Below are 16,966 nucleotides of genomic sequence, written 5' to 3' on the forward strand. Positions count from 1 at the left end.
AGGAGGAGCCCAGGAAGACCGCCGCGAGCAATAAACAAAGCCACGTGTCTCCCCACTGATCCAGGGGCCGGGCTAACGCCGCTCTTCCGGCAACAAAGAGCCCTCGGATAAATACAGCCGCGGCCGCTGCGAGGACACGGACGCGGACCCGCACCGGAGCGACGGTCGTACAAAATCCCCCCCCCCCCCCCCTTCCTAGCCACCGCAGCTCGGGATCCCCCTCCCCGGCGCGCCCCTTGCAGGCTCCGGAGGGAGCGGGACGGCTCCGCGGCGGAGTGCTCAGCCTGCCCGCGCCGCGATGCCTTTTCTGGGGCAGGACTGGAGGTCCCCGGGGCAGAACTGGGTGAAGACGGCGAATGGCTGGACCAGGTTCCTGGAGGAGAGACACAGCGGCTATGTCAGCGACCTAAGCAGGTGCGTGGCACAAGGGCGTTGCACTAGAGGGAGTTGGAAACGCTGCTGGTGAGCGGGGGGGCTTATTGCATTATGGGGGGGGGGGACGAGCGCGGGGAGGGGACGCGGTCTTTGCAGGCGTTGCGATGTCCCACTCTACAAACGATTGTTTTTAAAAAAGCCTATTTTGCCCTTGGTGCCCAGCTGCCCGTTGTGTGCGTGCGTGCAGTGCCTTTGTTTATGTTTGGGTGCGTCATTAGGAGAAGGAGGCTCATCAACAGAACTAAAGCCCTGCAATAATATGAAGCAGAGAAGCAGAGAGGAAAGGAGCAGCTGGGCTGCATGGGTAGGGGGTGACCCGATGTATCCGAAAGCTTCCTAGCTCCAGATGGGGGTTACGCTTATCCGCGTGGTGTGTGAGTTCTGCCTTTTTTTTAATGGGTTAAGGTTTGGGAGACCAAACCAATACATTCCCAGACGAAAACTCCATCCTTTTGCTTGGTATTTTATTTTCTGCTTGTTAACTGTGGTTTCAGTAAAACTTGATCGTGTGTGTTTAATAAGCAGCGCTGTTTTTAGAAAGCTGCTGAAGTCTGTAATACCTTGTCAGACTTCTGAGTTCATTGCAACGTTCCCAGTGAGAGCTGGAGAGTTTTGAAACACCAGGCTGCAGATGGTTGGTTTGTTTTTGTTGTGGGTTTAGGCTAAAGATCTCCTTTGGCCAGCAGGGGGAGCTCCTTGGAGAGGGGGGAATCTAAATTACTCCACATTTGGCTGAGGAGCAGGAACTGGGTCTGGCAAAAGCCGGTCTTCCATTATGTCTGGTTAAAGTTGGCAGTGAGCTGTCAGATGGTCCTAAGATGGCTTCACTCTGCCAGCCAGTCTTCCAATTTATTAGAGCCTTTGAAATGTTTTTAGATGAGTGTACTATATTAGCCTACAAGGAAAACTAGCAGAAAGTGTGGTTATTTTTGAAGGTTTTAACCTCTGGAGCCCTCATCTGCTTATTGTTTGTAAGGCATCACCCCTTTATCTCTGCTTTTTTTTTAAAAAAAAGGCTAGTTATTTAATCTGAGGATTAGTTATACAATCCTTTATTCTATAGTAGACATTGGCAACTATGAATACAGAGTCCAATTTGGAGCACTTGTACCACAGCAATTGAGTTACAAGCAATCTGAACTAATTTGAGTGGCTTCTGTAATTTCAGAGCATACCATATTTAAAAACTGAAGTTAAACAAAATGTGCAGGTTCTGTTTTTAAACACTAGGGGCCTTTGTTTTTTTGTAAAAATGACTGACGTAGGCTTGTTATGGCAGGCTCTCCTGGTTTATTGCTTTGGCATATCCTTGAACATGGGCCATTAAACAGAGATCTGCTTTTTGTTCATTAGATGCTCTGATGCATGAAGATGTCTAGTCACTTTTAACTCTAAAAGTAAAGAAACATGTTTTTATTTTATAGCCATAAATGTAAAGCTATTGAAGGGTTAGTATCTCTACCCCTTCTTAGTGATCTGTTTAATGCCTATTTTCCTTCTAAATAGATTCTATTAATTCTTCATGATCTTCCTAGCCTCTGATGTTTGCAGCCTTTGGCACTAGTGCCTTTTGTGCTCTGTCTGAGTGGGGAAGTTAAACTCCGTTACCATAGATAGATAGATAGATAGATAACACCAAGCAAAAGCATGTAAGGATAGTGAAGCACTGAGACATCTGGAGCTTCTTTATCCTGGAAGGGTTGGCTCATATACAGCATCTCACTGTCTGTGAGGTCCTCTCCTAGTTGAATAATCAAGGTCCAGTGTTATTTGTAGGGTCATGTAGTCAGTCAGTGGCTCATGCCACTCTAGAACCCAAGATCTGCTTGGGTCTTGGGCCTTTCCTTTAGCTACTAAATCAGGCATTCATGGATTTAAAGGAAAGGTTGATAATCTACAGCCAAATTCACTACTTACATAATTCCCATTCACTGGAATTGTACCTGCTCATGTCAGGGCTGAAATTGGATCCAGAATACTTACTGACGGGAAATTTTATCCCAGGGCTTTAAAGCCTCACCACCTTTACAGCATAGACCTGGATCTGGAATCTTAAGACCTCTATTGTAGCCAATTTTGGATTATGTGTTGCCATTCTGTGGAGCACCAGTGGGTCATCTGGTCTGCTGACGTTTCTGTGTTCTAATAAAATAAGCATGTAAACAAAGACACAGCTTCTGTTGAAAAGAGGGATTAGTAAGACTCTGACTCTGGCTAAGCACAGTGTGCCTAATTCTCTATCTGCTACATGTGTGCACTTCCCATTCAGAGGTGCTTGTGTTTACCAGCTGCAGGACTTGGCCCGGTAAGTATAAGGGCACTAGAGAGCTACTCCATTTCTCGCTGGCCACCCAAGTGTGTGTGGTTCTGCCTTCCTATGAGAGAGTGAACAGTAACTTACGTCTGAGGGTGGGGTTGATCACATTTTTTTGATGTACTGTAGTTTAGAACTATACATGGCAGCATCAAGAAGTAAGCCCTGATCTTGGCTCATTGAGGACTGTGTCAAAACTACCATTGACTTCAGTGGTGCAGGATTGTGCCCTTAACAAGTGCCACTTAAAATCTTCTGAACCACTGCCAAACTGCCCCTGGAGAACTTCCAGGGAACTGCCTTCCTCCCCACCCCCCTTTTTCCAGAAGCAAACACTTCCTAAGGCTTCCCAGTTCCTGAGCTTAAGAAATATGATACCCCTGAAGCCATTAATTCTTCACAGATCATAAATAATATTCCTCATGACTGGGTGGCTTGATTACGCTGCATTCAAAGACATTGGAAGGCAGGCAGTTAAGCTGTTTACAGTGTTGAATAGGTTGTAGGCAGGAAGACTTTGTTGCTACTGTGGGATGATGACCAACTGGCTTTGAAACAAGTGATTGGGCAGACTCTTCTTGCAAGGCCAATTCTTGTTTTTAAGGAGCACAGAGCAAGGATTGTGTAGGCCGATGACCTGGCCTGCAGATGAAACAATAACATGCATTCGCACACACTGTCGTGATGGAAACAACTAAAGATGACTTGAAGGAAACATGATCTTGCAATGAATTGCAAAGGGAACATGATCTCTTTGCAGTGGTGGTTTTCATCGTACTTTTTTTTTAACAAGCTTTTAAAAATAGTTTATAATGTAAATAGGAAGAATGTCTGGACTGATAGACATAACTGTTGTTAACTGCAAAATAATTAGATTGGTGCTGTTCTTAAATTCACTTTGAAAGAAAGGGTCTGATCCAGTTAACAACAGTTCCTCTCTAAGGTTCATCTAGTGCAGTATCCTGTCTCTGATAGTGGCCAGACCAGATGCTTGGCAGGAAGGTGCAAGAGCCCCTTAGTAAGTAGATTGGCGGGGGTGTAAATCTGCCCCATGCACTAGGTCTCATCCACTAATGGTGTAATAAAGGTTTTAGATTATGGAGTCATCAGTGAGTTCACAGTCAGGGTTGTTGAGATTCAAGTTTTAAATCAGAACTGAGATCCCTCTCTTTCACAGTTTAATTATTTGAATTTAATCTCTGAATCTGGCACAGTAATTCATCATAGGACAATTACATGTTTTGAGGAATTTGTTTTTAGTAAAGCTTTGACTTTTGCACAGGAATTTTCTTACAGTGTTCCCTTCTTGATATTTTATTCTGGCATTGTCTCACTCTTCTTTTAGTTCCTCTAGTTAAACAACCACAGTTACCACAAAATCCAAACTTCACACACACCTGCCTCCGTCTCTGACATAGACCACTTTTAACCTTCGAAAACCAAGTGCCTAGAGAAGTATTTTCCTAATTCAGAACATTCTAATTGAGCTGCACCGGTAATACCCAGCGGAACTGCAAGTTCCGTCAGCTGTTTCCGTTTTCCGATGCTGCCAGCCTGACTCACTAGCTCCACTCCTTACAGAGGTAGGAAGCCAGGGAGGCAAGCTAGACAGCAAAGGACATAGAGGTGGGCTCCCAGAGGGGTGCTGCTGTAGGGGGCCATATGGATAAGAGTGGTTGTGGGGAGCAAATAGAGTGAATGGGAAGGTAGAGAAGAAAGTGAAGATGTGTGGGGAGCCACCAATTATCCTTCCTTATACCCCATTAATACCTCCATGTCCCCAGGCTCTGGAGGAGGTCTTCATTCTCTCTAGCTCTAGTCCCAGTCTTGTGGACCCACTTATATGCATCAGACCAGAACACACCTCGTGTGGCTTACTACAGGAAGACGCTGCTTCAGGAGCAGAGTCATTAACTCTGTACAGTATTAGTCAGATGACTAAGAACTAGACTTCAGAATGTCAGAGTAAGGATCTGTCATGTAATTTGTCTGCACCGCCCCACACTCTCAGTGCCACTGCAGGAAAAGCTGATAACTAACCTTCCACACATTACTGGGATACGCTGTCTTTTGTTAGTTATGTATCCTTTGTCTACAGTTGCTTTTGAGCAAGCTGATCTCTTTAAGTTACTTTGTTTTGCAACAGAGAGAGGGGGGAGAAAAATTCTATCTTTAGTGGGGCTTTTCCTTTTTATTTATCTAGCATCAGATATTTTAAAAATGTTATTTAAAAACTGGAACAAATAAACAGCACACAAGTGCCCAGCTAAGGTTAAAGGTGAGCTCGGTAGGAAGGGAAACAGATTAACTATTTAACATCATGCCGAAAGAGACTCTTATGTGCACACATCTCAGACCGGAAGCTCTCAATGCAGTGTACAAAGCAGTAGATTGGAGCATTTTTTTGAGCCCCAGGAGTGTAATGAGGTTGGCCCCTCCCTTGAAAGAAGAAAGCAAGAAACAGGTACTTTACAGGCCCACATAAGTGTAACTGAAGCCAGTGATGATAAAACTGAAAACACAGGACCAGACTTTCAAACCAGGCCCCTCCAATACAGAGCTCCTTCTCCTTTCTTCCTCCAGGCTCCTAGAAAGGAGGACACTCTTCTCCCCCACCCCCCCACTTCTGTTGCCAACCCCAGAGTCCCCTGATGTGATGCTTCTCTTGTTGTCCTCCAGCCACCTGATTCCTGCCAGGATGTGTGGGTCTCTGCTACTCTCCCCATCGCCCGCAACCCTCCCATTATATAAATGGCTCCAGTGCAGTGTCTCCTCCGCTGCTGCTGCTCACAGCTCTCCCTAGCAGCAAGAACATAGGCTGCCTTTCCTTGCTCTCCACAGGTTTCTGAACAACAGCAATGAAACTGACCAGAGTCTTCTCAGTTTCACTCTACAGCTCCCCACTACTTATTTAGAGCTGGGCAAACATCACTGGGCTTTGGTTCAAGCTCTTAGAGTTAGTGAGTCTTTTTCCACTGACTTCAGTGAGTTTGGGATTATACTCTTAAAAGGAAAAAGAAAGAGCTGTAGGTCCCTTTGCCAGATATTATACATTCAAACAAAAAGAAATGCACAGCCTTTCCAAATGCAGGAAGAGGAAAAATACACTCTGGCCACAGATCCCAACCCTTCATACATATCACCCACTTGTCTACAGACTCGGGAAGACAGCCACCGAAACATGAATCAGGGTTGTGTTATCTTTGTAATCATAAAAGTTAAAAGTTATGGGGGTTTTTGTTTGTTTGTTTTTTTGTTTTTAATTAAAGCTTAGTTTTCTCCCCAGCCCTTCCACTAATTGGCAGGAAACACTTCTTACTCGCAACTAGATAGCCAGAATGCTTGAAGAATTCACTATGCACCTTCACAAGTGTGCCTTGTGATTTATAAAACCTAGCAAACCCCTGCCGGAAGGAGTTGCAATCTAAGTTAGATAGAGCATATGGTAGGAATTGATGACATCAGACAAGCAGGCAGAGGTAAAAGGAAGGACAAGGGTGCTTTATTACAAGGTCATGAAGTTGATTGTGTAACATGCTTTGGGCATGCTCCTATTCACTATAATTATGTATGTAATCCAGCACAAAAATTGGGTGGGTGAGGTATTTGAATGTTTTATGAAAAAAAGTCTTCATTATTGGACTCTAAAACTGCTTATAGTTTGTTTTTTTTTTTATAGAACAGCACTAGAATGAGCTGTTTAACAGCAAACAAACATGGGTTCCTGGAACCAGATACGTGGAAAGAGTAAAATATAGTTCTCACAGTAAAAAGTTCCCCAGACCACAGAATAAACAGACTATCTGCCTTGTGTCATTCACAGTTACTGCAAAAAGGAGGATTACAACAAGGAGAATCTCTTCAACAGCATGAACTATGATGTTGCTGCCAAGAAGAGAAAGAAGGACCTGCTGAATAACAAGACAAAGATTCAGTGTAAGGCAGCAAATGGGGGACTTTTAAAACCAAAGTTGCTTGAGGATGATTATAAAAAACCCACACATATATGTCTCAGAAAGTGCATGAGACACTTCCAGAAGTCTCTTGAGTCTCTGCACCCATGTTTGACCTAAGTAGAGAAGTTGGATACATTTTAATATGAAGATATATGCCTGTGTTAATCCCTTCTCCAAGTGTTTGTACTTGTTGTGTTCAAATTTTTGTCATTTGTATTTGGCAAAGGAAGAGTAATTTTTTCCTATGGTACATTCAAGTGAACCAGTTCCAGTTTTTTTCCTCCTGTAGACTTTCTTGTATACAACAGATTGAAGGGTGCATTCTCCTTTCCACATGTACACTTAAAATCCATTTATGTTAATGGAGGTTCCAAGCCTGAGTGTGAATTCTGATCCTACCTTTGCTATGCAAAATGCATGCAAAATGAAATCTAGGATTCAGACTCACTCTCAACAGAGGATGCTTTGAACTCTGTTATATGCAGAGTTAAGGCCCTTATCTCTGTTGGCTTCATGTGGATGGATCCATGGTATTTTGCAGAGATACAAGAGTCTGTGTGGATCAGATTGCAGGATTTATACCTAAATTTAGTGCATGTGAAGGCTACAAACATCAACATACATAGAGAGGAAGTGAAATAGGTTATGATTCTCACTGTATTATTGGCTTACCATGCAACCCCCAGGATCTTTTCAACAGCTGATGTGAGACTTTAGTGCAGGGATCGGCAACCTTTGGCACACGGCTCGTCAGGGAAATCCCCTGGCGGGCCAGGCCGGTTTGTTTACCTGCAGCGTCCGCAGGTTCAGCCAATCGCAGCTCCCACTGGCCGCGGTTTGCCGTTCCAGGCCAATGGGGGCTGTAGGAAGCGGCGGCCAGCACATCCCTCGGCCCACGCCGCTTTCCGCAGCCCCTGTTGGCCTGGAACGGCGAACCACGGCCAATGGGAGCTGCGATCGGCCGAACCTGCGGACACTGCAGGTAAACAAAGCGTCCCGGCCTGCCAGCAGATTTCCCTGACAGGCTGTGTGCCAAAGGTTGCCGATCCCTGCTTTAGTCCTTGATATGATTGTAGTCAAATGTGCAATGTGAACAAGTTGTTACTGTGACAGCCTTTGGCCAGATATGACCTTAGTCACTGACTTAAATGGAGTGATTCAGGATCTGCACTTGTGTACATGTGTAACTTTTGTTTCCAGACTTGAGTGCATATATATTTGCATTCATTTTCTTCTCTGTGGAAATCAGGTGTGTGTTTCTGGGAGTGGAGAGAAGTGCGGGAACTTTTCATCTCTAATAATGTTAGTTGGTAAATGGCCACTGTGTAATACACTGAATGTCCTAGTTCAGTGAGGTGAATGGGATGGGAGAGGGCTGCGTGGGTTCCTATCTCTTGGATCAGCTATTGTATAGCTGGAGATAACCTTGCAGAAAGTTGGGTTAACAATACAGCAGCGTAATATGTGTTTGGGGGGGGAAGGTGGTGGTGTCACACTAGGGAGGAGAGGAAAAGTGTTTATAACTCCTCTTGTTCAGAGGGCTGAAAGGGAAGCTTTTGGGAAGGGCCCTCCCACAAAACATGGAATGTTTCAGGCCCAAAGGAGATTTTTGTTTTTCTGTTTTCGAAAGGGTCATGCAAGTGATGAAAGCCATTTCTAATGGAACTGCCTATATAATTCTAACTCTAGCACTCACTGTTATAAACGCTGTAGTGACTGTTAGTCTAGCGTCTTGTGACACGTTAATCCGAACTCTGTAACTGAGGTAATGAGTAATTAATGAAATCAATAACAACAAACTCTGGCTGTCAGCACGCTTATTGTCAGAGAGCAAAGAAAACAAGGGGCTGTAGTATATTCACAGCATATAGATTAAATATCTACAGTCTTGGACTGTGTCACTGAAACACAAACCTTTTCTAGGATCCTGGCTGTTGCCTTAGATAAATGAATGTGGAAACAAAGCAATTCATTGATGGTCTGATTCTGATCTGTGTTACACTGGTGTAAATCGGAAGCAACTCCACAAGGGTCAGTGGAGTAGTGCCAGTATAGAACTGTTGAGGGTAGAACTGGGCTTAATCTTTCTACAAAGTTAGGTTTTTATTATATATAAAATATAAGTGAAGAAAATCTGTCTTTGTCCACACAGATTTCCATCAAGAAAAATGGATTTATGTCCACAAGGGAAGCACAAAAGAAGTAAGTACCCACTGTTTTATTTCCCCCATACCATCTGTCCAAACAGCGTTATTTATGGGGCCAAATCCTCAGGTGGTGCAAATCAGCATAGTTCCATTGAAATAAATGGAGCTGTGCTAATTTATACCACCTGAGGATCTGGCCCATGATTACTATTGCAATAGTGACTACAAGCCCCAATTAGGGCTACATTGGGCTAGGCTCTGTACATATGTAAAACAAAAAGATGACATTGTTTGCTTGCTTCTACCAAAATCTAGTGGTAAACTAAGCAGCGACACAACTGCAGGCTTTCCCACCGTTGAGTCCTAGCAAGAAAAGCACTGCAGTTCAGCTCAGCCGTTCAATTGTGTGTATAGAGAGGAGCAGCTGTAAGAAACCACATTGTACATAAGCCCTTCATGTTGAGCCCTAGGAATGTATTACTTTTCCCGTTTTTTGAAATTATTGAAAGAGATCAAATTGAGCTATTTGGAGGTCATGGATAGGGCTCAGTTCTCTTCTTAGAAACAGTCATAACTCCCATTGGGCTGCATTCCCTGGGGACCTAAATAGACACAATTCCATTGAAGTCATTGGAGATGTGCCCGCTTACACCAGCAGTGAGTTTGTTCCGTAGCATGCCCCCATACATATGTTAAGATGCTATGCTGGCCTGGACCACGTACACCCGGGACTCTCTCTTCAGACTACTGTACCACAAAACATGACGCAGCTTTGTTCTTTTTCACTCTCAGCGTCACGGTTACTGCACCTTGGGAGAAGCTTTTAACAGACTTGACTTCTCAAATGCTATCCTAGACTCCAGACGGTTCAACTATGTTGTAAGGGTGAGTATAAGGCCATAACTTCACTATAACTTCTAGCGCAGACACCAGTTGCTTAACTTAACTGAGCTGAGAACAAATTCTGCACTGGAAGAGATCTGCAAGACTATGCTGTGGTCTCCGTGAGTGCAGGAGGGAAGCTTCAAGAACTAGTTAATGAAGCATTTTCTGATGCGTGAAAAGGAGGGTCCATCTGTTTGAAATTGCGGCATGGGCAGGATAGATCACACATAGCCTTCCTTCAGATCCAGTGAAAATGGGGGCTAGTGTGGGGGCATGGAACAAGGTCTACACTTCCTCCAGTTTTCCTGATCAAACTGTTTATTTTGAAACTTCTTAGGTGTTAAGTCTGTATGTGACTGGGAGGGAGGCAGTGTTTGTTGTTTAAAGTAAAGTTATTGCCATCTGTTCAGTGGCCTCTCTGAAATGAGATGGTCATCTCAGCTGTGTTGCTAATGAACAGGTCTCCATGTCACAAGTTGATAAATAAGGTAGCAGTTTTCTTGGCAGTCTCAGCAGAGTGGCCAGGTGTGCAATAGTCACAGGAACTGCCTACGTACCTGCTTCTGGAGGTGTGCTTCAACCATGAGCTGAATAGACCTTGGGCAGGAAACTGTGGAAGAACTTTGTAATGTTGATGCTTGTGCTGTATCCGCTCTTGGAGCGCTTCAGGGTTGCCAGTCCGGCCCCTTACTGAAAGCTAAATTCGAGTTCTGGTTGATATAATTCCACCTTTGGTGTAGGCTACAAAGTATGAGATGTTTCAGAGTAGCAGCCGTGTTAGTCTGTATCCACAAAAAGAACAGGAGTACTTGTGGCACCTTAGAATCCTGGGCACCGCAGAGGGCCCACGGTTCCCCTGCATGGCGCATTTGAAATACAGGTGAAGGTTACAGTTCCCTGAATGCCATGGACACTAAACCTGCAGTGACACACTATGGGATCAGAGAAGTTTTGAGAGTGGGGTGTATAGGGTCCTGGCTACAAACTCTGTGAGGAAGCAGAGCTGCTATTACAGCCCCATATGTTATGGCAGCTTCAACAGACCAGCTGTTCTGTTGCCCTTGCATAGCCTCTTATTTGATCGAAGGATAACTTAGCCCCAAGCTTCTGTGTAGGTTCCCCATGCCAAGCCCTCTTACTCTGGCTTTTCACAGAAGACCAAGAGTTCATCTGACATTTGCAGCATTCAAAGGGTGTCACTTTTATTCCATGATTCTGTGTCCAGTAACCTGTTTATGTGCACATTATCCACAAATAGATCTGTAATTTCAGAATACGCTCATTGAGACTGACAATTCTATCAGCTATTTTTTTTTAATGGCAAAAAGGCAGCTAGAAAATCTGTTTAAAAATTCAAGGTTGTCTATAAACAGCTCCTTTTCACATTTCATCAGCCGTTAATCACTGGGGGAGCACCAGCTGTTAGGTTTTAGATTCTGGTGCAGAGTTTTTGCTAGCATGTTGCTCTTCCCCAGTGAGTCAAATGTTACAAAAGAGTCAGCCAAAAAGACGATACCCATTAGGCTAGCCTTGGATCCCTCACCTGTTGTCTAGTCAGATGTAGGTCAGGCATACCAAACGTCCAATCAAAACCTCGCAGTGTAGGGTAGCGGTGTCTTTGTTACTCAAATCACCATGCGGTTAACCTCTTGCTGCCCAGTGGCATGAAACGTAATTTAGCGCCCCCACCCCCTCTTTTTTTTTTCTGTCCTCTTTATCTCATTTTATAATCAACCCCTCTGTGCTACCCTTTGTGTAGTATACTACCTATCACCCACCTATCATCCACCTATGTAATGAAGGGTTTAAGTGGCATTTCTTTTTAAACACCAGTTATGGAACTAGTTAAGCTATTGTGCAAGCTACCATGAATCGGGTCAAATGCAAATGCAATTCTAGACTCATGGCAGACTTTTATGGCCACTCCTCCAACATAATCATAATCTTTCATTGCCTGGATGTTGGGCATGGTAGTCTCTTGAGATTTTAAGAAAGGACGTTCAAATATCATCTTAAATGTAGATTGGAATAGGGATGGGAGGTTGACCTGATGTCTTTCCCCTGCCACCCTCTTTCACTTGTGTTGATGACTGATGATGGGCAGGGGAGTAAGGGAATCGCTTCTCAGTTCCTGCTGCCCATCACGTCCCTTGTTACGCACTTATGATTCATCACTGAAAGTTCAGATATTGTCTTCTAAAGCTTCCATGGAAAAACTCTGGTACAGTGAGTATTCCAGGTGGTGTCTAATGCTGTATGTCTCACATTACATGTAGCTTTGTACCCTTTGATTAAGGTAAGCTCCAGAGGCAATCTTAGTAGGCAGAGCTACTGATGAGTCATTCACGAAGCACCCTCAGCTTGATTTTTTTCAGAGGGGCTGAGCACCTGCCGCTCCTGCTGACTTGAGTTGCCATTGTGGGTGCTCAGGAGTTCTGAAAATTAAGTCCCATATGTGGGACACAGACTTCCTAAAGGATGGTTGTTCCTCCTGTTTAGAAATGTCTTTAGCACTTCAAAGAACGCTCTACATGGTCTGAGATACCATCTGGTAAAGAGAAAAGGGCCTGACTCTCATTTACAGGCCTCTTCACAGTACAAGAGTGACATAAAGAGGGCCTTGGTGTGAATGAGAGTCAGGCCTAAAACAGTGGGAAAGCATCTTTCTGACATGAGGCTAAGCTCATTAATAGAGTTGCACCAGAAATCAGCTTGGCCCATGAAGTTTTAGATCGTGTTAATTTAATTTTGCAGGGCTCTGCTCTGTGACAGCTTAAAGCTTTGACCAGGAGATAAGTAAAATGAACTGTGGCATTTTTACAGTGGAAGTAGCAACATTCAAGACTAAAATCAGTGCATGTTCTCATTAGTCTGAATTACCTCCCACCTGAGCTTTATGAAGTTTTTCCAGTAGTCTTAACAAAGTATGAAACTTTCTGATTTAAGATGAGGTTTGTTTTTATTTTTGTTTTTTTAAATCTGCCAATCTTAAATATGGGACCATGGTTCAAATGTAAAACTGGTTTCTTCAATGAAAGCCTTCATGAGCCAAGTCTCTGGTGGATAAAATACCACGTGCACTGGAGTTGCTCATGAAAGGCCCTTCCTGGAGATGGATTTCCTCTTTAGATCCACCGTACAGTCTGTTGCAAGACAGGATGAGGACTTGTAGAGCACACAAATGAGCCATACATTACCTGGAATATGCCTTGACTAACAGCTGGCTAATGTCCTCTCTTACCCCTTTCCCCAAATGTCCATGGAACTACAGGAGTCTGATTAATTCCATGGTAGCATGTGGAAGTGCTTCCCAAGTAGTAGCATTTGCATATTGGAGCTGGAAAGTAGAGGGGAGGAAAGCCACAGATGAGCTTGGAGAAGGAATGGGGAGGCAAACAGTGATAGGCCTAAAACATTTTTACTATTGTATCTCTAACTTTTAGTCCACAATTCTTGTAATTATCTAAAATGTATCAATTTGTTTATAGCTCAGTGGGCTCTCATCCTAACAGTCCAACATGCTCATGGACTGCCTCTAACATATTTACTTTGCATGAATTTTATGCCAAAGAGTCAGCATCAAAAACGTATACAGTCTTAAGACTTCTTACTTGCGTCTGCTGGATCTTGTTAGATAAGTAGGTTACAAAAGAAGAATTGTGTTATTTAGGAGACTCCTGGACTAAAAAGCCTAACAGTGCATTGATTTGCTAAATTTGAAGGTTTTACAGGATTATTAGCGACTTGTTAGATTGAGGTGGTTTGGAAATATTCAACAGTGTGCCAGGTGTTACTATTAATGCCTGAAACAAATTCTTGCAAGTGTCATGTTAAAATGACCCAGGTCTTGCTATACATTATTTAGGCTCAGAGTAAACCCTGCACATTTTCAGCTAGTTGGGTCTACATAGTAATGAGAACAATTTGGGCCCAGTGTTTTAATCTTGATGTGGTCATGGTTACAGTGCTATTAAAAATGGAAAAGGCACAAAAGTACATGCCATGTAAACAAGTAAAATGAGATGAGACCTTTAAACATCACAGCAGCCTCCAAAGCTGTTGACCATTTTCTGAACTGTTCACTTATCGGATGACAGTGAGATTTTGCAGACTTTCCTTGCTTCAGAAGGGTTTACCATGCGATAGTTTCATAGCAGTATTTTGTAGGAGATGACAAGCTGTCACTGTAACACTGTATTTCAGCACATAAAAGCTCAGGGCTTGATCCTGACCTCAGGTACGTGGGTACAGATTGGTAGAATTGTATGATCTGGACAGCTCATAGTTAGCCTAATGTGCACTCTTCAATTGATGTATTTTTAAATTTCTGTTAGACTTAGTATTGGTTGTCCTGGATTTATGCCACATAGCAGCATCTGTTAGTTAAATTATTATAACTCATGGTACAGACACTGACATATCCACTGTCACATTCACTTCAAGCTGAAACTTGGCATATGAGGCTAAAGCCACCGAGTAAATAGAAGTGCTGGGAGTGGGGGAGATTTGTTGTAGGTTGGATGTTAAAAGCCAGATACTCAGCTGGGGGAAATCTGTGTAGTTCCATTAATTTACACCAACTGAGGATCTGGCACTAGGTGTTTAATTTTGCACTCTGACTTTTTTAGTTTGACATGTTTTCACACGTCTATAACTCCAGAAAGCTGCCCTTTAAGAACCACGTAATACATACGTAGTTCATGAAAACTGTGCTTTTAATGAGTTCAGTTCACTTACCTGTGCAGTTCAGCAGCGAAGGTTTTAGGAGCTCTAGCTAAGCAGCGTTTTAGAGTATGGCACTAGTGCATATATGTCACTACAGGAAATTAAAACGGCTCCAAAAGTAGCTATTCTGTTCTCACATGTCCATTGCTGATGCTGTGGTTTGTACTCTGGCATATGCCATAATGGCTTTAATAGGAGCCCCAAAGTAAGGTTTGACTAGTCCTGGGCAGCCCTTTTTTTTGTTTGTTTTTTGGCCGAAACCAAAAGTTGCCGGGCTTCACCCTTGGAGCACATTTTGTTCCCAGTCCCAACCCACAAGTCTCTTCACTTGTGGCCCCTCACACATTCAGCCTTTGCTGCCGTTTGTGGAAGGAGACACAGTAGCCTTCCCACTCTTCAGGTCTTCAGGAGGCAGCAGCAAGCTGGCCTGCTCCCTTTTAAACACTCCAGTCTGGGACTTTCTAGTTGGAGCTCAGGGGTTGTTGGGCTGGAGTAACTTCTTTCTCCACCACCTAATAGCCAAGGAACGCTGAAGTATCTTGTTGTGCTGCTACAGGACAGTTACTCTCCTCCACCTACTCAGAAAATCCTAGACTAGGGAGATTAGGGGGTGTGGAGCTACCTGCAGCTTCTCATTTACCCCTTTTACCCTCCACAATCCCCTCAAGTAAAAAGGGTCAGAATGGGGCAAAGAGGCCAGAGGGCTCTCCCTGGAGACATTAGACTGGGGGGGCAGGGGAGTCACCAAGCCTCTCTTCCCCCTCCCCTATCACTAGGAGTCTGAAGTCAACAGGAATTGTAGGTGTTTAGTGTTGTCTTTTAGGATTTGGTCCTGAGAACCTGTTTTTCAGAGGTGCTGAACACTCACAACTCCAGTTAAAATCAATGGGAGCTGCAGGTACTTAGCATTGCAGAGAATCAGGCCCTAAGATTGCTGTTACTAACCTCTTTCCCCCTGCACTCCCTCCTACCATCTGTCTTCAAACAGTGTTACTGGAGCATGGTCTGGAATTAACACCGCCACATATACAGTTACAAAATGCTAGCAGGTCTAATACCTCCTAATTCCAGGCATTATTCAGAGTGCTCTAGTCTTTTTTTGTTTGCTTTACAGTTTGCACAATCCATCACTCAAAGACATTTTAGGTGTTTTTTTTTGTTTTGTTTTTTCCGATCTGGAATAACACCATTGGCTTTGAAGGAATGACTGGAGTAACTGTGAGCAGACCTTCTACATGCACCTTTATTACTGCCCTGGTACACACATTATACTGGACAAAAAAACTAGTTTCGGTCACACATCTGGGGTTTGTTTTTGGTTGGTCTTTTTTGTGTGTTTGCTGTTCATTCTTGGCATAGCAGTTTGCTATGGAATGCAATACCCAGAAGGTAGTCATAGTATTCAGTTAGAATTTCATCCTTTATTTATTGCTGTTGAAAAGGTGGTACGCTAAAGCTGTGCTAATTGACTTTCTAAATGTAATTGACCCTTGATAAACGTAGTGAAAGGAATGGACTCTAATTCATCTTGATTGCCTAATTTTTTTTTAATTTCCTATATACCAAATCACAAAATGTTGGTAACACAAAGAATCTAACTTTTATTTTAATTTGAAAGATCAGCCACAATTTCTTAACTTTTTTTTTTATGGTATTGCACCACTTGGTGCTTTTCACCTGTGCAAAGACAGCTGATTTTGAACATATTTTTGAATATCAGCACAGTTTTGATTACACATAATCTTGAGGAAACTGTCCTGTTTGGGAGTTCTAGAACATTACAAACTGGGGACATAATTTGCATATACATAAAGAAATCCAAAGAAGCTGATCTGGGTGCTCACATTACTGTGTGGACAAATGGAGTCTGGCAAGTTGATCATGATAATTGAAGGTCACAAAGTTAAACAGTTCAGTACTAGGAGATTATTACTAAGGCTATTTTGGGGCAATGACATTCTTGTTCGTACATCCATTGTTCTAAGAAATCTTGGGAAAACTTAAAAATATTTCCAACATCTTGCTAATTAATTTATGCTTCAGAGCATGTAATACACCAGACCCTCTTGTTTAAGTGAGAGCCACCATAGAATTTTGTTACAATATATGTACTAAATATTACCTCACAAGACTATTCTTACATATTTTCTCCCCACCCCCAAATGATGTGTCATGATAGAAGGCAGACTGCCCTCCATGAAAAATGTGAGACTCGGTAGGGTTTTTGTTTTTTTTCTTACTTTATACCAGTCATGTGAGGTTTAAGATATTAATAGAAAGTAAACTCAGAAAGCCATCTGACGTTTAAAGTTGGCCCGGAAGATAAATGGAAGAGAAGACCAGTCGCTCGGGGCACTTTGCAGCTCCTAGGTGACAGTCACATGCTGGTAACAGAGCTGAGTAAAATGGGCAAATGGTTGCAATCATACCCCTATGAGCTCACAGTTTATGGCAAAGTACCAATAATTTTATGGCTACATTCCTGTCATTCTTATAGCTAGGCA

General features: G+C 43.2%; 1 protein-coding gene across 1 annotated transcript in view; it reads left to right on the forward strand.

Annotated features, from left to right (window-relative positions):
• Window positions 1-202: 202 nt before the first annotated feature.
• FBXO32 (F-box protein 32) overlaps window positions 203-16,966 on the forward strand; it is a 31,732-nt gene continuing 14,968 nt past the window's right edge. Inside the window, exons 1-4 of the mRNA XM_074942956.1 lie at window positions 203-414; window positions 6,573-6,685; window positions 8,858-8,907; window positions 9,645-9,737. Coding sequence (XP_074799057.1) covers window positions 299-414; window positions 6,573-6,685; window positions 8,858-8,907; window positions 9,645-9,737 — 372 coding nt within the window. The 5' untranslated portion in view covers window positions 203-298. The remainder of the gene's footprint in view (window positions 415-6,572; window positions 6,686-8,857; window positions 8,908-9,644; window positions 9,738-16,966) is intronic.

Source organism: Natator depressus, chromosome 2 (genome assembly GCF_965152275.1).
Source record: "Natator depressus isolate rNatDep1 chromosome 2, rNatDep2.hap1, whole genome shotgun sequence".
NCBI lineage: Eukaryota > Metazoa > Chordata > Testudines > Cheloniidae > Natator > Natator depressus.